This window comes from Protopterus annectens, chromosome 14.part0 (genome assembly GCF_019279795.1).
Source record: "Protopterus annectens isolate FY-2018-M chromosome 14.part0, PAN1.0, whole genome shotgun sequence".
In the NCBI taxonomy this organism is placed as follows: Eukaryota; Metazoa; Chordata; order Ceratodontiformes; family Protopteridae; genus Protopterus; species Protopterus annectens.
In genome coordinates, this window is record NC_056748.1 from 563,941,388 (window position 1) to 563,963,732 (window position 22,345).

Consider the following 22,345-nt stretch of genomic DNA (forward strand, 5'->3'; position numbering starts at 1 on the left):
AAACTAGACGACAGTGGAATGGCAAACTTTAAGCTTCATCTAAGGTGTGCAGTCTATAACAATTTTAATGCTGTGCTGTGTTCCTCTCTGACCATGGTTTTAACTAATTTTAATGGACACTGCTGTCTATAATAATGTTCCATGCTTCTCTTATGAGGTCTGCTTGATGACTACTTTTGAATATTCTGCCAAAAAAAGAAAGTAATAGCAGGCATCAGCACTGCCAAAACCAGCTATTGATAGTATACTGCCTGTTTTAACTATTAATTCAAACAGAAAGTGAAATCTGACATTCTAAATACATACATTTAAGTCCAAGCTGCTACTAACATACACATTTTAGATCACCTGATAATATAAGCAAGTGCAGAAATTTCAATATTAAGGAACTGAAGTAGGGCAGGAGATGCTCAGTATATGGCTGATAGGAATAAGGACCCAGTGACCCCCAAAAAACAGCTGCTCTAGTCCAGAAGATACCATGGAGGTTTCATGGGTTACCTGCTGACAGAACTTCTAATGATGACCAAATGATACGGGAACTGTACTCAGATTTCTGTAAACTGTTCAGACACCTCTTTTAGCGGAGGCAGCAAAAAGCACAAACCTGTCTTCTGTACTGGAATTGTGAACATACTCCCGAACACAAAAAAGAGCTGCATCACGACACATTTCTTTCAGATCACTTCCTGAGAACCCTTCAGTTTCCTTGGCAACCTCCCAGAGGTTCACATTACTGTCCACCTAAAGAAAAAGAAATTAACTTAGCTGTGCTCTTTATACTTCGTATTTGCATCAAAAAATATTATTTGTTCATTAAGAATAACCATGTACATAGGGGGAAAAGGTGATTTATGAATGTCTAGTTTTACTTGTAATAATCAGTTAACATTTACACTAAAGCAGACTTCAGTATGTTCAATCTGGGGAAATAGATACCCGTTTCAGAACCACTAGTCTCTGATCTGAAAACTGAAAATGGTCACCTAAGCATAACTTTCATAGCAATGACAGCATAAAAGGAGTAAATATGAAGAGCATACTAAAAGAACAAAAACAAAATGAAAGTTACATACTTACCATAGAACTAAATTCTTGTTGTCTTCTTCCGTCTGATTCAACTTGTGAGTATGCTGGATCCAACACCACCAATTTTCAGACTTTGGATCTAAAGTTTAGGCTACTCCCCCATTCTCATAATTCCTCCTTCTGTCCTCACAGTTCCTTAGATGGAGTTTGTCCTCCTATACAGAGTGACCAATGTATCCTGTGTAAACATAAAGTTCCGAATAGATCCAGTACAGTCAACTGAGAGACTAGGAAAAAAATGTAGATTGGCAATTTGCATGGGGAACACAGGAAGGGAAGGCTGAGATGGAGGGAAGAAAACAACATGGTTCTAGCATTATGCTAAGTACATAACTTTCATATCCAATGTTCGATGTTGTCTTTTCCATCCACTTTGATTTATGAGACAAAGTCTCCAGCTACTAAAAATCCTAAGAGGCCTTATGGAAGGATGTTCTGGAAAATGGTGGAGCCAACTTCAGACCTAGATTTAGACTGCAGGTCCAGCCTGTAACGGGAGACAAATAACCTAGTAACTGCAGCACATATCTCATCAATAGGTACTCTAAAGAAGGCCACAGAGGTTGTTACTGCTCTTTTTAAATGTGCTTTCAGCTTGATAGGCAGTGAGAATCTTTTGGCTCTATAGACAAAAGTGATGCACTCAGACAACCACCTGGACAGAGTGACTTTGAAGATGCTGATTCCTAGTTTATTCTTTGAAAGAGAGAGAGAGTTTATCAGATTTTCTGAAATCTTTTGCATGATGCAAACAGCAATGTATTTGATGATGAGCATCAGCAAATGTAGGAGGTACTCATCTTTGTTTGAGAACTTAGGAAAAACACAAGCAGATAAATAACCTGATTCAAGGAAGACTTGGAGGCAACCTTGGGAAGGAAATGAATGCTTGTTTGAAGAAACACCATCTCTTTTTGAAAAATCAAATATGATGGTTTACAGAACAAGGCTTGCAGGTCTGAAATCCTCTCATGAAAGTAATAGCCACGAAGAGCAGATCTTTCCAAGACAAGAATTTCAGATCCATTGTGGTTGCCAGATCAAATAAGAGTTTTGTCATGGCCTGAAACAATACAGTAACATCCTTCAAAGGGGAATGCAGAAGGTATCTTTCAAAAAGGCCTTAGAAAGTTTGAGAAGTGCTGCAGGGGTCTGTTCTTCACCTGTACAATAATTTGAGATAGCTGCCAGCTGGACTTAAGTCATAAAGTACCTGGCTGTCACTTGAAACAGGCCTGCAAGAACATCCAGAAGAGATAAGTGAGCACAGATTTCTAAACATTTGACCAATGCCCAGAAACAGAATCCTTGCCATTTGCTTCTGTAAACTTTCTGGAACAAGGATATGATCCTGAGACTGGACATGAAACTGGAATTTCTGGCCATCACTGGAAGTGGAGAAAACAAGTGTTCAAGTTCAAGGACTCGGTATTCAGGTAAGGATTGCTGGATGGGTGAAACATAAGATCTGGACCCATGATGGGCACACCAGATGAGGCCACAGGGAAGGGGAACCATATCTGTCAAGGCCAAAATGGAGCAATAAGGATAACTTTGTCTTGCACCAAGCCACATTCAGGAGAAATTTAGTTATCATCAGGGTTGGGAAATAAGCACAAGAGAGAACCTGGGGCCAAGTGTGACTAATGCATCCCTCTGAGGATTTTCCCACTTGGGAAATCAGGGCAAAGAAGCTGCTACATTTGGTGTTGTAGGGGATACACAAATAGGTGACAGTAAGGCTGGTGCCAGTGGCTAAAGATAATCGTAGTCACGGTCTGATTGAGGAACCACTCATGGGCAAGAAGGACTGGAGATGTTCAACTTGAACGCTAGTACACTGGCCGTTACTAGGATATGCATTGCAATCAGAAATCGATAGGAAGACATTATCCACAGCAAAACCCTCATGGCCTCCTTAGACAACAGGTGCAAGCAGGTTCCTCCTTGTTTGCTAATGTAGGAGACAAATGACATATCTGTATGGATAGCAATCTCACCAGTGAAGAGGTAGACCTGGAAGGCCTGCAATGCTAAGAGGACAAGCCTCATCTCCAATGCAGTGATGTGAAGATTGGTCTCTAAGACCATGGTCTATGAAGAGTCTTCCCTTAGAAATGTCCCCGAACCACAGAAGGTGTGTGTTCATGGTCAGCGTGGCTCCTGGGGAAGGAAGAATGAGGGGACACCAGAGGGAATTTAGCTACCACTGAACACTTTGTCTGAAATCCCCATGGGTTTGACAGGAAGTGCATCGGATGATGAAGACTGGACCACTAATTTGAAAGAGTACACTACAACACCCTCATATGTAGAATATGACATGAGGAACAAGAGTGACTGATGCTGCCACAGAACCCAATACATGTATGATGGATCTTTCTGGGGGAGTTTGGTGAGACAGGACCTGTGAAGCTTTTTGAAAAGTGGCTAATCTTGACAAAAGGAGTTTGGCTATCTGAGAGTTGGAGTCCCAGTTACATCCCTATGAATCCTATGACCTGTTCTGGAGATAATTTGGACTGCTCCAAGTTAATCATAATTCTTAGATTTTAATCACAGTTGCAGCAAGGAGTCTCTGGCTTGGATTAGATTAACAGATCTCTCAAGATAGCAGCTGTGAGTCAGTTGTACAAGTAAGGGAACACCCAGTGCTCCTGCAGTCTCAGATGCGCTATTACCATTGGCACGCACTTGGTGAACACCAGGGGAGGCTGTGGCAAGTCAAAGGGCAGTACTCTGATTTGGAAATTACTGGTTCCCAGACAAAACTGCAAGAACCTTCTGGACTGCCTCACTATTTTTATGTGGTAGGAAGCATCCTGAAGGTCTGCTAAATACATCCAGTCATCCTTCTGCAAGACAGGTAATATGGGTTGAAGTGTGACCATCCGTAAAGTAGGTTGTCTAATTAAATAGTTTGACCGACTAAGGTCGAGAATAGGCCAGAGGTCCCCATTTTTCTTCAAAACCATTTTTTTATTATTATTATTTTTTTTTAACATGAAGCATCTTTTTTATATCACTTATGGCACAGGCAATCACACATTTATTTTACTATCCATATAACAGAGCTTCCAATTTCAATGTTTGTATTATCTTCTGTTTAGTCTCTTCCTACATATCCTTAGTTGTCACACTAGAATCATTTTTAATCCATACTCAAATATTTCATTTTATCATATCCTCATACATATGGATATTGCTAAATCAATTTGTGTGAGTACAAAATTTACTGTCATTGCCTTTGTTTTACCTTCATTAATTTTGTATCCTGAAAAGATATGAAATGGTCTCAAAATGTTCCACAACACTGTAATGTCCTTTTCTGGTTTTATTAGGTATAAAATATCATCATCTGCAAATGCAACCAGATTTTCTTTGCTACCATACCAGTTATATCCTTGAATTTTTAAAACCAGACAGAATCCTGACTAAACTCTGGATCCGTGCTTGTCTGGTGGGACCTCCTGGATGACTTCTTTGTCCAGCAGCCTTGCAATCTCTTGAACTGCTGCCCTTCTCTGTGGGCGTGCTATGTCAGGAAGGCTTCTGTGTGTTAGTACAGGGGGATGAATGAAAGGAAATGCAGTACCCATGAGACAAACCTCTTTCGTAGAGGCTGCTGCTACCACAATAGTAGCAATCTCAGGACCCTTGCTCCAGTGCAACCTACCATGAGGGGAGACCAAAATTTTGTCAGTTTTCTGAGAATGGACTCCACCATGTCTGGCTCATTCATTGCCCACTAGGACAACAGTTCTATCAATTCATCTGCAGATGAAGGTGTGCAACTTAAAGTAAAAGTACAAGGGCCAGTTCCAAAGGCCAACACTAACTCCTCCTGGGAAAGGGAACAGACCCCCCCCCCTTTGTCTAAGTAATTTGAGAAAGTCCCCAAAGAAGACATCTTTAAAAGTGGGGGAGAGAATGATCTGACAATCTTGGAGTCGACCCTGACTCCCATCTCTCTGCCCTGTGGAAGACCCCCCCCCCTAAAAGTGATTCAACACTGTCTAAATCAAGAAGGTGAGAGATACTGTCACAGTCAGAGATGTCCAGCCTACTGACTCTAACAAAGACCACACGTGCTCAGATCCAACATGAAGGTTGGATAGAGGAAGGAGAAAACAGCTGGGGTGTACAGGGGGCCTGGTCCCAGTACCCCAGTATGGGAGGTGTGGAAACAACCCCATCTGGATAGTAGTCCTAAGAAATTTATGTATCATCCTGTCCATATCCACTTCTGAAAAGATTCCTCGATCATCACATGGCCGAGTGATGATGCCCCTGAAAGCAGCCTAGAAAAGGGTGTCTCTGCATGGAGAGTATGGATTTGAGACCACTGAGGTGCCAACGTTGGGAAGAAACACTGACCGAAGATAAATGGAGGTACTGGTGAACAGACCTGAATTAGGTTAGTCCCAGGACTGGGGGAAGGTTGTAGGTTCTGAAGGTTTAGCTACGTTCTGTGCAGGACCAGAGGAATCTGATTGATCCAGAGACCTTTTCCTCAAAAACTTAGAACCCCCTCTTTTAATGTGTCTTTCTGCTTACTTCTTTTCCTTTTCTTTAGGTCTCTCTCTCTTTGACCTGTCATGGGACCTCTCCGAAGGTTTCTTATCAAGAGAAACACCTACCTGAAAAAGAGGCGGATTCATCGACTGTGGTAGGCAGAAAGTCTTTAAGGACCGATTTTGAAAGGCAGTCAGAAAGGGCCTGCAGCCCAAAGGACAAACAAATATTACAGACTTTCTCTAAATAAGAAATCCCCAAGCAATAAGCACATTTAGTACACAGATCTTGGGGGGAATATTATGCCCATTAGAAGAGCATTTTCTGAAACTGTGAGCCTTTTCAGCCGCATCTCAAACTACAGGCACATACAAGACAGAAATATTAACAGCTATAGACTATAAGAAAAAAAACATTAACTGCAAAATATGGAAACGATAAAAGGATTCCTTTTTTGGAAAAGAAGAGAGAGTTTTAAAAAGGTGGGAAGTGCCCAATGCTACCCAATCACAATCCAGAAAGAACAGCACAGGCACCAGCAAAACAAATTAAACCCAAGTTAAAGAACAAGACAATGTATTTCTAATCTGAAAGAGCAGAACACACTTACCTGATCACAACTGGTAAAAAGCAACTAGAAAACTGAGCCTCGAGATTGTCTCCAACTACTTCAAGCTGCAAACAAGATCTGAAGAACTGTGAGGGTGGAGGGGAATTATGGGAAGGGAGAGAAGCCTTAGCTGGCATTGGATCCAGATGGAATTAAAATACCCACAAGGTGAGATGGACAAAAAGACATCAGACCTTACCTAAATAGCAGACACTCAAAGATAACCTCCAATGAAGGACATCTACAGAAGTGCAAGTAGAGAGCAGCAAGACTCCTCACATTTTTTTTAGATGTTGCTTTACAAGAATTCCAACTTTATAATGTTAATGACATTATTTCACAGTTATCTGACAAATGGAGGTACACAATAATATTACAATGCCAAAGAATCTAAAGTAGAAAAATATCCTTGTAAGCAAATTAACATCAAAATGCATGATTTTGACAAATGGCTGTAAAATGATGTAGCAAATGACAAGATGTGAAAACAAGAAGTGGAAGCAGTTCTGAATGGTGGTCTTGCAAACAAAATTTGGAAATTCCTATGCCTGTTTTCACTACAACATGGCAGTAAAAACTGCTGCTACGTGGAAAGGCACTGCAGAAACTACATAGCCATGTTTTCTTACATTCAGTCAAGTTAGAAAAGAATTAGTGAAGCTTTTCCAAATATTCAGCATTGAAAAGTGTTAACTTGCAAACTTAGACAAAAATGTCATCTTCATCCCATAATCATGATTGATGGCAGAAGACCAACTATAGTAGGATTGACAAAAACATTATGATCTTGTAAATGAAGATCTAGAATATTCATGCCTTCTACACATACCTCTCAGGTAGCAAGATTTTCTCAGAATGTCTAGATTTTTACTCATATTTTTGGTCCATTCCTTATAAAATCTGTAGTTTTTTTTTTTTGGATTTTGTGGCAAATCAGTGAGGACTGAATTCACAGAAGCACAAATTTATTAATGAAATTATTTTCGTTGTTATACATCACCGGCTGTCCGCATGATTGCTTTTGTGCTTCTGGACTTTGTTCTCAGTTTGTGGTTTTGGTATAGTTTTAGGACTGAATTCACTATACAATGACAAGCATTTGAGTTTCTGACTTAGTAACACAAGACCTTTTATTCTAGCAGTTTAAGTTTATAACTGAAATATTTAAAATGTGTCCCTAGTTTTTGGGCTTTGTCAAGACTAAGAAGTTAAGAGCTACGCTTCTACATTCCACCTCCAACATTGTCTTGCCTTGACAATCTTTGAAACAGACCATGCATTACACCAACTGCTAGTTTAGAGACACCAGAAGAACAAGCAGGATCACTTAAGTCATCTAGTCTAGAAGGAACATATAAATGTTTTACAAAGAGCAGGTCTTCTCTCCCTCATCTCCTTCTATGTATTTTTTCCTTTTACTCTTTTCTTTCTCCTTAACTCTGAAACATCCTTGGACCACTTTGTCTACACAGAAGCCTCAACTAGGGTGGAATCTTTCCTTGTTACTAAATCTCAAAGAACTAACTCATTCTTTCTGACTGTCAAAGGCAGAACAAATATCACAATCTTTTTTTTATACATTTAAGACAAAGGTAAACACAAAAATGCTTAACTTGGGGTGGAATTTTATGACCACAAATACTACACTTTTTGAAACTGGTACACTTGCTTTCCATGTTGGGAAAAAAATAGCGGTCAAGCCCACAAATCTAATGCAAAACAGGATTTGAAGAAAACCAGACTGAAAGAATATTATAACAGCCAGACCAGACAGTAAAAGCAAGACACAAAGTTAATTCCTGAAAAAAAAAAAGCACACTCAAAATAACTGCATAAAAAGATGTATGAAAAATGTGGAAAACTTGTAAAATAATACAGAAAATACTCTGCTGTTATTTCTCAGATGCTAGTTTGTCAGGTGGCAAGAGCCAGAGAGAGAGATCAGAAGAGACTGATCTCTCTTGTTAACTGACAAGAAAAATTAGCAGGGACTGTGCAAAGTGTAGACCATTTAAGGATGGAGGGGATAAGGTAGAGCCAGGGAAAGCTTTTGAAGTTGTGCGGTAAAGTCTTTGGTCTTAGTTCTAGTGGTCTGAAAATGATGGACTTGAGTATTTCACACAACTTGTTCCCACCAAGTACCAGATTATTTAACACACAAAACATTCAGTTTTGTGTGTGTGTGTGTGTGTGTGTGTGTGTGTGTGTGTGTGTGTGTGTGTGTGTATGCAACATTTTTGGTTGCTTAACATACAGCAGGTGTGTTAATTATCCAACACTGAATGTATCCCAGATACATACTTGATAAGCTGCTACCAAACATTCTCACTCAACAGCATACCTCTCAACCATATCGAATTTCTTTTTTTACCAGTTTTGAGGTCCAAATAATGGGGTGCCATGATTCCCAAGTGGCATCCCTTAATTTCTAAATTTCCCTGCTTTTTATTTTAATTTTATTTTCGGTCGACGTCATCATGTGCAGTGGTATGTGCAATGATGTCAGCTCTGTGAACAGCCCACCAGAATTGCTGAGGGCTCCAATGTACTTTCTGGCCAGCCAATATAGCATGCGAGCATTTCCCTTCCCAGCTGCTAAAGGTAAGGGGCAAGTAAACCTTAACAACATAGTAACTTAGCTTGAATGGTACTAAGCGGTCTTTTCTTCCGTGACCATTTACTAGTAGTTTAGCTGCAACCATTAGCTTGAATAGTACTGAGCGTTTTTTCTCCCATGAGCAATTTGAGAGAGAGAGAGAGTGTGAGTGTGTGTGTGTGAGAGTGTGTGTGTGTGAGAGTGTGTGTGTGTGTGTGTGTGTGTGTGTGTGTGTGTGTGTGTGTGTGTGTGTGTAAAATGCTCCACTTAAATACACCTGGTTGCTAGAGTTACTCAGGCTCAAACCCTGTACCTTGGGTACAGGTAACAAAAGCCTGAATTCCCTACCCACCACCACTTCTGAAAACTGTCCAGATTTTGCCTCATATCTTTGTTCTGTTACTCACAAAATCTGCATTTTTCTGGATTTATGTGGCAAATCAGTGAGGACAGAATTCACTAAATAATGACAGTCATTTGAATTTCAGACTTCAAATTCTTCAGAAAATACATGGTAACACAAAATCTTTTATTCTAGCAATTTTCTAAGTTTATAAGATCAATATTTGAAATGTATCCCTATTTTGGGGCTGTATTCCCCCATTACTGGCTTTGTCCAGGCTTTTTGTGCTAAGAGATTGAGAGCTATGGTGAGAACTGATTTCACTAAATGATCGACATTTAAGCTTTAGTCTTCCTATCTTTCAGGAAACGCATGGTGATAACACAACATTTTATTCCAGCAACTTTCCAAGATTATACAAGCAGTGTTTAAAATGTGTCCCTGGTTTTTGGTCTTTTGTCGCCCCTCCCCAATAAATTTTGGCTTTTTCTGGATTTCTTGTGTTGCAAAGCTGAGAGACACAGTTGAGTGTCGAGTAGATTTTACAAGGAGCTGAGATCTTCAGGGGAAGAGAATTTTAGTGCTGCTTATGCCAAGTCTGCTTGCATTGTTAGCAGCATAACAGGTAGAATGCTTTTGATGCACAGGTTTGTGGTACTACTCCCACAATATGGAAATGCACTGCTGATACTGTACTGTGTTTTACTTTTAAATGGGGTGGATGCTGCAATCCTGAGACTGTCCTCTTTGCTGGTGATAACTAGCAACTATGAACCTGTTACCAGTTTGCCATCCATTCCCTATTGCAGCATTACTAGCTTATTTTTTTAATGTAACATACGCTATTTATTCCTCAAGGACAACTGGCAATTTACTTATAGATAAAACAATGAAATATAAAGTTGTTTGCTAGCAGCAACCTCATCATTAGTTACAGATCTCTTTAACGTGGAATTATTTAGATGACTTTTACTTCTGCAGAGATTGTGCATATTTACTGATACTAGTGGAGTGTAGAAGTTTGAGTAGACTTTTATGATGGAAATGTTCTGAACTGGGCAGTTTTGTCATTACTGGTTCATGCATTTTGTTTCATTGTTTACTGGAAAAATGTTGCAAACAATACATTTAAAACACCCTCTAACAACTGTACCGTATTATACAAGGAATATAATTTAACACAATCAGGAAGGTGCATCAAAGAACACATGTACATTTCGTGTGCAAAGGGCCTATGATTTTTTTTCCCCTGGGAACCAAAAATGTCTTGAGTAAAATATTTTCCACACTGATTTGCAAGCACTGGATCTATGACTGCCCTGATTCAGTAAGTCTGAAATGATTGAGGGAATGAAGTGAAGTTGATCCTTTGGGTTCTGAGGGATTCCTGAAGGAATAGAGAAGTACTCCCCCACTGGAGTTTATAACCATGTTACACAATACCTGGTATAGTCTGCCATGCAGGAATATAAAGAGAGGTGCTTCCTGCAATTTTCTCAGGAAGGTCAGGATGGGAAGGAGATGGAGGGAATAACTGACAAAGACAGACAGATTTTTTTCTTTAAGTGTTGTATCCTTGAGATCCACTCAGTTTTCTTTTGGAGTCTCATTGCCCATTTCTTTTAAGCCATATTTTCCAGAGTTCTGCTGACCAGATTTGTAAGTTTTGACTGGATAATTCCTCTGAAACATAGGAACTACAGATAAAAAAAGCTGATTAACACCCTCTGAGTGTGTTCTTTCTAGCGCTTTGAAAATTTCAGCAGAAACACTATCAAATAGCAGGTCCTTGTCTAAAGGAGCATCTAAAAAGTGAGCTTTTACATCCACAGGAAAGGACTAATCTTAACCAAGCATGCCTTTCCAGAACTGTATCAGTTGCAGCTACTCTACAGGTAGCATCCACAATATCACAGACAGAGACAGACAGACAGACAGACAGACAGACAGACAGACTCACACAGACAGACATACACACAGACAGACATACACACAGACAGACATACACACAGACAGACATACACACAGACAGACACACACACAGACAGACACACACACAGACAGACACACACACAGACAGACACACACACAGACAGACACACACACAGACAGACACACACACAGACAGACACACACACAGAGACACACACACACACAGACACACAAAGTGTGAGCCAGACCTGTGGAATTAAGCAGGTCCATAACATTAGATTTCATGTCAGAATAAGGAAGATTTGCCAAAGTTGTCTTACATTAACTCAAAATAGACAGACGGAACTTGGTCATAGGGGGATGACAATAATTTTAAAATCTAAAGTGCCAGAAGTATATACCTTTCTGCCATACCTGTCACGGGCTCTGCTGACTTTATCACTGGGAAATGGAATGCAGGAGGGAAAGGTTCGAGCACTTTTGTCAAGATCCAAATAAATAACAGGGTCAGTAGCAGGATTTTCATGAAAGTACTCATGAGAAAGAGGAACTATGTAAAACCTGACTTCTTAGGGGCAGAAGAGTGGGGAAAAGAGAGAATGAAGGAGCTCAAAAGGCATCTCCCAATGCTGCCAGAATTGGAGGGACAGTAACACACTTAGGGATATCCATATTTAAATGATTACAGTATCTTTTTTTAATTGGGAGAGTAGAGAGATTTCTGACTACCAGAAGTCTTAAAATTTAGCAATAGCTTCCTCAAAGGAAATTTCCTCATTAGGGGAGTCAGAAGACAAACGGTCAACTGCCTCAGATTCAATTCCAGTGGGTGAAGGAATCTGAAAGGCATAATCAAGCCCTTTTTCATCAGAATTTGACCATTTTCCTTCCTCAGAAGAGGAGAACTCGCGTGTCGGTCCTTGTCCTTGCGTTTTTTTGGACAAAAAGTACAGTTTTGTACCTACCATAAATGTAGATGTCCGATAGGTATGCATCTGCAGTCATCACATATGGGTTGTCCTGCCTCAGGCAGCCCTTCGGTCGGCCGGATTCCAAAGTCTGGGTCCGGCGTCGGCTGATGTCGCTCTTTCCCCGACGTCACAGCGCCTGGGGTATAAAAACATCAGCCGACGCCATCTTCCTCAGTTTTTCTTGCCCCAGATGCCAGGTGCCCTCTAGGAAGGCTAAATTTGGAAAAATGCAATAAAAAATCCAAACCTTTGCAAAAAAAAAAAAAAAAAAAAATATATATATATATATATATATATATATATATATATATATATATAAAACAAATACACCATAATAGATCCCCCCAGCTAGCTAATAGAGAGGTAATCACCCTAGGGATACCACAGAGGGGAAGGAGGGAGGGTAAACCTGACTGCAGATGCATACCTATCGGACATCTACATTTATGGTAGGTCCAAAACTGTACTATGTCCTTCAAGGAATGCATCTGCAGTCATCACATATGGGTAGAATACCATAGCCAATCTGGGGGAGGAGGTACTAGGAAAAGGATGGTGTAGCTAAGATACCCTGCAGGACAGCCGTAGCAAAGCCTGCTCTGGATCTGGAATATAAAGGTAAATTGTAATGCTTGGCAAATGTATGCACGGAGCTCCATGTGGCAGCTTCTAAAATGTCTTTTGTAGCCACCCCTCTTAAGAAAGCTGTGGAGGTGGCTGTGGCTCTCATAGAATGAGGTCTAATGTTAGCTGGTACAGCCTTTCCATGAAATGAGTAACAAAAGCGGATGCAATTTCCTATCCATTTTGAAATTGTCTGTTTGGAAATTGCTTTTCCTTGAGTACCAGCAGCATATGCTACCAGCAGCTGGTCAGTTTTCCTGAAACCTTTAGTTCTGTCCAAGTAGTAGCGCAACTGTCTGTGAATGTCCAGGGTGTGCAGCAGTTTCTCCCCTTTGTTTTGTGGATTTGGGAAGAAGGTAGGCAAGTGAATGGCTTGATTCAATGAAACCCTGGATACCACCTTTGGCATAAAGGTAGGATTAGTTCTTAATGAAACTCTGTCCTGGTGAAAAATAATAAATGGCTGAACTGCCATCAGGGCTTGCAATTCCGAAACCCTTCTTGCTGAGGTTATTGCCAGAAGGAAAGCAGTTTTCCATGAAAGGTACTGTAGATCTGCAGATGCTGCTGGTTCAAATGGAGGCAGTGTTAGTTTTTCCAACACGTAGTTAAGGTCCCAAGCAGGTAGAGGTGGTTTCCTAGGAGGTTTGATGTTTTTGATTCCTCTTAGAAAGTGTCTTAGGAGAGGATGAGAAAAGACAGGTGGATCAGTATTGTATTCTGCTGAAATTGCTGAAGCATGAATCTTAATAGAAGAGTAAGACAGCCCATTGTGGAACATTTCTGCCAAATATTCCAGGATATGTGCCATGTTCATCATTGTCGCATCTAGGCCCTTTGTGGTGTTCCAGATGAGAAATCTTTTCCATTTTGCTGAATATGCCTTCCTTGTGGAAGGCTGTAGCTTCCATAATAATATTCTTCACTCTCTGGGATAGCTTATCCTGAGGAGGAGTCAAGGTATTCTCCACGCTGTTAGTTGCAATGTTTTCAGGTTGGAATGTAGAGTTTTGTATCTGTGCTGTGTCAGTAGAAGTGGCCATAGAGGTAGGGGCCAAGGTTTTGTACGTGACATGCTCCTTAGCAGTGGGTACCAGTGCTGTCTTGGCCAGTCTGGAGCTATCAGAATCACTTTTGGCTGCTCTGCCCTGATCTTCAGTAACACCTTGGTCATTAATGGAATAGGAGGAAATGCATACACTGTCAGATTTATCCAGCTGAAAGAGAGGGCGTCCACTTTCCACGCTTGTGGGTGGTATGTCCTTGAGCAAAATTTCTTCAGTTGATGATTGTGGGGGAATGCAAATATGTCTATGTCCGGGCTCCCCCAAGATTGCGTTATCTGTTGGAAAATGTCTGGGTGCAGCATCCATTCGTGTGCATCCATGATATTTCTGCTTAAGCTGTCCGCCAGTGTATTGTCCTTCAGTGGCACAAACTGAGCTTGTAGCTGTATATTGAGTTTCAAGGAAAGATCCCATAGATTCATTGCCAGTCTGCAGAGAGGGTAGGAATGGGTACCTCCTTGCTTGTTTATGTACCACATAACTGTGGTGTTGTCTGTCCTTATTAGTAGATGGCCTTGATGTAGAAAGAGTTTGAAGGCCTCGATTGCATATATCACTGCTAGCATTTCTTTTTGATTTATGTGCATGCGTAGCTCCTTTCGTGACTATTGTCCTTGGATACCTCTGCCCTCCATGTGTGCTCCCCAACCTAGGTCTGAAGCGTCTGTTGTAATAGTTTGGGAGGTTTTTGGCTTTGTGAAGGGCAACCCTCTGTTGGACTGGCTGGCCTGAGCCCACCACAGAAATTCCTTGTGAAGGCATGGAATGAGTGGGATTAAAGTTTCCAAACTGTGACTGTGCTGAGTCCATAAACTCCTTAGGTACCACTGTAGCTTTCTCATATGTAGCCTTGCTTGTGGAATCAAAAGAATACCCTATGCCATGTAACCCAGGGCCTGCAGGATTTTCCTTGCAGTCAGCTGAGTTTGCCTTGTCAGATTCTTGAAGTAATCCGGTAGTTGACTTTGTTTTTCTTCTGTGAGATAAGCCATTTGGGTGGTTGTATCTAGATCCGCACCCAGAAAGGTTATTCTTTGGGATGGAACAAGTCTTGATTTGTGCATGTTGACTGTATATCCCAAGGCCTGTAGAAGATTGATGGCATAATTTAAGTCCTTTATCAAAGTTTGTTGGTTGTCCGCTTGTATAAGGCAGTCGTCCAGATATGGGTAGATTTGAATCCCCTGGAGTCTGCAGTGTGCTATTACTGATGCCAGGCATTTCGTGAATACTCTGGGCGCAGTAGATAAGCCAAAGGGCAATGCTGAGAATTGATAATGCTCTGACCCTGCAAGAAATCTGAGGTATCTTCTGCAACTTTGTCTGATAGGGACATGCAGGTATGCCTCCTTGGGGTCTAGAGTAACCAGCCAAGACCCCTTGCCCAGCATGGGAAGGAGTTGCTGTAGAGTCAGCATTTTGAATTTTGGCACAATGACATAAGTATTCAGCACGGACAAGTCGAGAATTGGTCTCCATTGGTGCTCTTTTCTTGGAACAAGGAATAGCCTGGAGTAAAATCCTTGGCCTTGTTCTGAAATGGGAACTTTTTCTATGGCTTTCATTTGTTGTAAGTTTGAGATTTGTTTCAAAGCCTCTGCCCTTTGATTTGGTGGCAGACCTGGCATGCCTTTTCTTTTTGGCAATGTGTGGAAATGGAACCTGTATCCGTTGTCTATTATTTGGAGTGTCCATTTGTCTCTTGTAATGTTGTGCCAATTTCTTGAGAATAAAGAAAGCTTTCCTCCCAAAGGTGCTTCTAATTGAGCCCTGGTTGGCGGAGTCCAAGCAAAGTCATTGAGTTTGTCCTTGTGCAGTAGTTGCAGATCCTGAATTGCCTGTCTGGATTGGAGGTTGCCATTGACGGCCTCTGTAGGAGCCCCTAGCTTGCCCTCTACCTCTGGCATGCCTGTTCCTGCCCCTTTGAAATCTTTCTGTGTCCGGAAAGGACCAATTCTTGGAAGGCCAGTTTCTGCTGAATCTAGGCGGTTGGACTTGAAGAAAATCCTTAACTGTTTGTACAGATTTTGCCTTTTCCTCAAATTTCTTTAGGACGTCTTGAGCAGTGGAACCGAATAACTTTTGCTTTTCCAGCGGAGAATCCAAAAGCTTAGCTTTAACATGTTCTGGCAGAGATTGTTCCTTCAGCCAAGCATGCCTGCGTATGACAACACCTGTCATTGCTGACCTACATGAAGCTTCCAATGCATCATAGCCACACTGCAAGAAGTGGTTGCTAACCTGCTGGGAGTTATGTACCAGATCCTGAAGGGATTTACGGTCAAGGGGTTCAGAAGAAGACAATTTCTTATGCATTTCTTCTAACAAATACTCTTGATACTGTATCATGTGAAATTGACAATTTAATGCCCTCATAGCAAGAGTGGCAGAAGTATACACTTTTTTTACCCCATCTCTCTAAAGCCCTGGCCTCCTTTGCAGAGGGAGTGGGTTCTTAGTAGTAACAGCTGCAACCCCTTTAGGGCCCTGTGAAATAGTTTCAGGGTCAGCAGAGTGTGCCTTATAAAGAAAATTATGTGTGTCCGGCACCCTGTAATACCTATCGGGCTTAACAGGGGCCGGAGGCAGAGTGTCAGGGGTCATACTAGAGTCAGAATATACATCATCAATCACATTCAAAACAGGAGGAATAGCCAAAGGTCTATGCTGAGGTAAATGAAGAAAAGTTCTTAGTCTTTTCCTGGAATCAGAATATTCCTGGCCCTGCCATTTGAAATGCTTTCTCACAGTGTGAAGGGTCTCCCCAAAGGAAAGCTCTTCAGGAGGGGAGGCCGAGGGAATAGATTCCTCTGCATCCGAATCCTCGTAGGCCGAATAAGCCTCCTCCTGGTAGTCTGAGTGATCCGAGCCAACAGAGGCCTCCTCTGAGGAAAGTGGGTCAGGGGGATCCATCCTGGGCCTTTTTTCTAGAGGGGGTTGGGAGCCCCTGTCCGGATGAGGCTGAGAGCCCCTAATTAAGGAGATAAGGTCCTCTGCTAAAGTTAGAACCTGTGAACTAGAAGAAGGTCCCTGAGGAATAACTCTGGGAGGCATGGCTTTAGTGTGTTTTGCAGCTTTAGCCCTGGTGAAGGCCTTAATAGACATGGATGCAGGAGGCCTGGCTGCACCACATGCTGGTGTAGCTTTGTCTAAAGGTATGGTGTCGGAAGATTCCAATACACCAGTTTCGGAAGGCAATTCTGTAACCGACTCGGTAGGAGCCTCCGGGGCCGAGGTTGTCGGTTGTATTATTTCAGGGTTCGGAAGTTCCAAGGACTCTGTATCAGCCGAAACAGAGACACTCGTGGTAGGCCTAGCCGTGGTTTCAGCCGAAACCGCGGCCCGCGTGTCGGTCCTTGTCTTTCCGTTTCTTAATTAAATGTGATGTCGGGGTTTCCGACGGCATTTTGTAAGCAAAACTATCCCCAAAAGACTCTTCTGCGAACTCCGACCGACGTCTAAGAGTGCGTCGGTTGAAGGAAGCGCAGGCTGAACAGGCCGAGACGTTGTGGTCTGGGCCTAAGCAGGGAAGACAATAAGAGTGGAAATCCTTATGAGGTATTTGTTTCCCACAAGTTAAACAATTATTAACTTTTTCTGACATCGGCTGAGGCAAGAAAGAGTCCCCAACGGGGTACTTAGCTTTTGAAGTCTTCGGATAGTGAATTTACAGGAGCTGGCCGACTGGCACTTGCGAACTGCTTCTGCTTCGGGCACCACACGGCAATAAAGACTGGGGAAGATGGCGTCGGCTGATGTTTTTATACCCCAGGCGCTGTGACGTCGGGGAAAGAGCGACATCAGCCGACGCCGGACCCAGACTTTGTAATCCGGCCGACCGAAGGGCTGCCTGAGGCAGGACAACCCATATGTGATGACTGCAGATGCATCCTTGAAGGACATCTGTAGTCGGAGTCTCCGACGACATTTTATAATCAAATGCTGTACCAAATAAATGTTGGGCGAACTCCGCCCGACGCTTGATAGCGCGTTTATTGAAAGTAGCACAAAAGCGGCAGCCCGAGACGTCGTGGTCTGGGCCTAAACAAGGTATGCAAAGGGAATGGAAATCCTTATGCGGTATTTGCTTCCCACAAGAAATTCAATTGTTAACTTTTTCTGACATCGTTCTGAGGCAAGAAAAGTTTCCCCAACGGGGTACTTGGCTTTAATGAAGACTTGGGTTTCCAAATTTTTCGTAAATTCAGGAGCTGGCCGACCGGCACTTGCAAACTGCTTCTGCTTCGGGCACCGTGCGGCAAAAAAGACTGAAGAAAATGGCGTCGGCTGTGTCTTGTATACTCCTGCCTCGCTGACGTCAGGAAAGGAAGCGACAACAACAGACGCTGGACCTAGACTTTGGAATTCGGCCGACCGAGGGACCGCCTGACGGCAGAGAACCCATATGTTATTACTGCAGCTGTATGCACGATGAACATCTGTACTCTTTAAAGGAGAGAAAGTAGAGGAAGATGCAGCAGCCAGGAAGGATTGAAATGCTATGACTTGACCTTAAGCAAACTGAACCAGTCCTTCCTTTCAAATCTTTCAGAAGCATTTGAGTCCAGTAGCTGACTGTGAGGAATAATGGCCAAATACAGGCAACAAGAGTATTCCTTTTTATTTTACAGAATTTCAAATATCGCTCATGGCAAATAAAATACAACATCTAGAAACTGTTGTATGTCTATCACGCAAATCCACTTATTGGTTGGATATTTCATTTTATTTTCCAATACTTCATATCCTGTAAAGATGAGGTGGTTTTGTTGCTTTAGTCATCCTCCACCTCTGGACTGTCTGGCAGTTGGTGCAGAGGGTTAAGACTGTGAATTGTACTTCACACATGGTACAGGGTTGGATTCCCTCAGCCCTCATTTACCTTCTTTGTGACTCTCAGCAAGTCACCTAACCAGATATTGTACACTGGTCACTTGTGCAAAAGGGCCGCACTTTAATGGGTCTACCTGGTTAACAAATAAGGTATTATAATTATGATTATTACTATTACTACCATTCAATCTGTCCATACACCCTAATCACCAAGCCAACATTCAGCATTCAGAAAAGTTTGCTTATAATGTTACAGCAGTGTTCCCAGTGTACTTCAGTGCTCACTATACAAACCCACAGCCCAAACAGGAGTCTTCTTGGAGTCTGTAGCAATAATAAAATGATGTAAACCTACTGACTGCCACATCACTGTCTACTTTAACTCATTACATTTGAGTGGCACCTCCAGGTGCATTTGCAATTAACTCCTACTGACTTCATCTAGGCATCAATTATTACTTGTTCATATTTGCATCAATAATTCCAAAACCATGCTATGTACAAGGTTTTAAAAGTTTCATCTCAAAGCTTACACAGTGGCAAACTCAACTGCATTAATATTTGACCTCTGCCTAGTGTAAGCAGATTCTAACTGTTGTTTTATGATATTAATTTATATAGATATAATTTTCATATTTTTCTAAACATCTTAACAACCAAGCAATACAGACAGGTGTTGGGAATGGCTTTGTGGAAGTCATTAATAAAGATGTTGAATAGTAATGGGCCGGGAATGGAGCCTTGGGGTACTCCAGTAGGTGTAGGAAGGAAGGAAGAGGTAGCTTGGCCCCATTTCACAGCTTGGGACCTGTTTGAAAGGTAACTGGAGAACCAAATAAGAGTTGTTTGGCAGAGGTTGAAATTAGTTAGGTGGTTTAGAAGGTGGGAATGAGAGATGGTGTCAAAGGCTTTGGATAAGTCAAGAAGAAGAGAGGATCTATGTTACCAGAGTCACGTGTTGAGTTGACAGAGTGCAAGAAGGAAAGAAGGGTGGTGGTTGTACTATGTCCAGGGCGGAAGCCGTGTTGAGTAGGAGAGAGAAGTTGTGTTTGGTAAGGAATGGCAAGAGCTGCAGGTGGATACATTTTTCAAGAATTTTGGATAAAGGAGAGAGGATGGCTATGGGACGGAAGTTGGAGACAGAGCTATTTATGCCACCCTTGTGGAGAGGTAGAATGAAGGCAGAGCGCCATAGTTTGGGTACGTAGCCTTCGAGTAAAGACCTATTAATTAGGATGCTGACGGGAATGGAAATAGCGTCAGAAGAAGTTTTAAGGAAGGAGGATGGAATGCTGTCAGGGGCATAGGAACAAGGCTTTAGTTTTTGGAGAAGTTTCTTTATTAAGTTGGTGGATACAGATTTGAGTTCGAAAGAGGGGGCAAGGGATACGGGGACTGAAGTTTGAGCATGGGGTGGGGGAGTTATTGTTGGTGAAAGTCTTGGTTAGATCAGCGATAGAAGAGGTGAAAAATGAATTGAAAAGGGAGGCTATTTCAAGGTCAGATTTGCTGGTATCAGGAGAGGGGTTGTTTTTAGTACATGGTCTAAGGAGGGAATTAATAGAGTTCCAGAACTGTTTAGGATTTCTTGGATGGTTCGCTTGAAGTTTGATATAGTAAGACTTTTTATCTTTAATGACTTGCTTTTTGACTAGGTTTCTTAACTGTTTATATTTAAGGAAAATTTGTGGATCCTCATGTTTAAGGTGGGCTTTCCAGGTTTTATCTCTTTGAAGCATTATCTTTTTAGTTTCATTAGTGAGCCAGGGGGAGTTCTTTGTTTTGACTCTTTTAGTTCTAATAGGGGCTTGAGAGTTGGGGATAGTTAAAAATGTGGAACTGAAGTAGTCAATGGCTTTGTCTAATGGTAGTATTTTTAGGGGGTTCCAGTTTGTTAGCATAAGAGAGATTACGGTTGATGAGACTTTCCAACCACATGTAAAAATGGGGTTAATGAATGACTAAAATGAGTATTCCATATACAAACATAACCATCTTCACATGCAAAAACATATTGCAGTCGCTTGTGTTAATATCATGGGTCAAAGGGGTTAATATTCAAAAGTACTACATGACTAAATGTACTAAAAGATGCCATCATGGAGTCATGCAAACCCTTTAAAAAAATTTTCCCCTTCTTAACTTGAAACAAACAGTGTAATCCTAATGACTCTAGTCTCCTTCCATGCGTCAAGTACTTGAAGTTAATAACTTTACAGGTAAAATATACTGAATATGCTATAATTCCTTAGTTGCTTAGTCCCCAGTTTCTGAATGCAAGCAGAACAATAATCCATACTCAGTATATACAGTAATATGATTGTGTTTCAAATTATAACCAACTTATTACGTGCTCAAGATATGAATGTCAGGAAGTTCACCTCAAAACTGAGGATAGAGAGGTGAATCTTGGCATCCACATTCAGAATTATAATTGCTGATCTGACCGTAATTCCACTATGGCACAGAGCTTTATCTGCACAATATGTTAATAGTTACAAAAAAACATAGCCTTTGCAAACTGCTAAAGCACTTGCCTCTGCCAAACAGATAGTAAGTAGAAAGAAAGAAAGTGCCCCGTTACAGGAAGTACAGTTGTGTACTTACCATAAATGTAGATGTTAGAGTGTATTCACTGTTGCAGTCATTACAGTTGGGTTATCCTGCTGGCAGGCTACCCGCAGTCAGCCTGAATTCCAAAGTCTAGGTCCAGCGTCAGTTGCTGTCGCCTCCTCCCTGACGTCAGTGCGCCAGGGGTATAAAAGATGCAGCCGACACCATTTTCTTCAGTTTTTCTTGCCCCAGATGTCAGGTGCCCCCAAAAAGGTAGGCTAAAAAAAAGTCTATAAAGCATGCATGCCTCAAGTAACAAGTTTCCTTCATCTATAAGCAAATATACCACACAGGTTGTATAGAATAGAGAAGTACAGATATGGTCCAGCAAAGAAAAGGGGGATGTTGGGTGGGTAACCTGGACTGCAACAGTGAATACACTCGAACATCTACATTTATGATAGGTACACAACTGTACTATGTTCATTGTGTTTCACTGTTGCAGTCATTACAATTGGGTTGAATCCCAAAGCTAAGGTTGGGAGGCTGGAGCTAAATACAATTAGGAGCGGCTATGAGGCCCTGCAGGATTGCAGTGGCAAAGCCTGCCCTGGATTTGGAGTAGAGTGGTAAGTGGTAGTGCTTTGTAAAGGTGTGCAATGAACTCCAGGTTGCAGCCTCTAAAATGTCTTTGGTTGGCACTCCTCTGAGGAAGGCTGCTGCTCTGGTTGAATGTGGCCTAATGTCCTTGGGCACTGATTTGCCATGTTGAGAATAGCATAAACAAATGCAGTGACCTGTCCACTTGGAAATAGTCTGCTTTGAGATAGCCTTTCCTTGTGATCCTGCAGCATATGCTACCAGTAATTGCTCAGTCTTTCTGAAAGCTTTGGTTCTGTCCAAGTAGAAGTGCAGTTGTCTGTGCATGTCCAAAGAATGCAGAAGTTTCTCACCTTTATTCTGCGGGTTTGGATAAAAGGTAGGCAAATTAATAGTTTGGTTGAGGGCCACACTGGACACTACCTTAGGCATAAATGTGGGGTTTGTCCTTAGAGAAACCCTATCTGGATGAAAAATGATAAAAGGTTCCACAGCCATGAGTGCCTGTAGCTCTGAGACTCGTCTTGCAGAGGTTATTGCTAGGAGCAGAGTTATTTTCCATGATAAAAATTTTATGTCAGCTGTAGCGGCTGGCTCAAAAGGAGGCAGAGT

General features: G+C 41.8%; 1 protein-coding gene across 1 annotated transcript in view; it reads right to left on the reverse strand.

Moving 5' to 3' along the window:
• ATAD1 (ATPase family AAA domain containing 1) overlaps nt 1-22,345 on the reverse strand; it is a gene marked incomplete at its 5' end in the record, with an annotated part of 404,664 nt that overhangs the window by 1,510 nt on the left and 380,809 nt on the right. Inside the window, 1 exon segment of the mRNA XM_044056305.1 lies at nt 608-744. Coding sequence (XP_043912240.1) covers nt 608-744 — 137 coding nt within the window.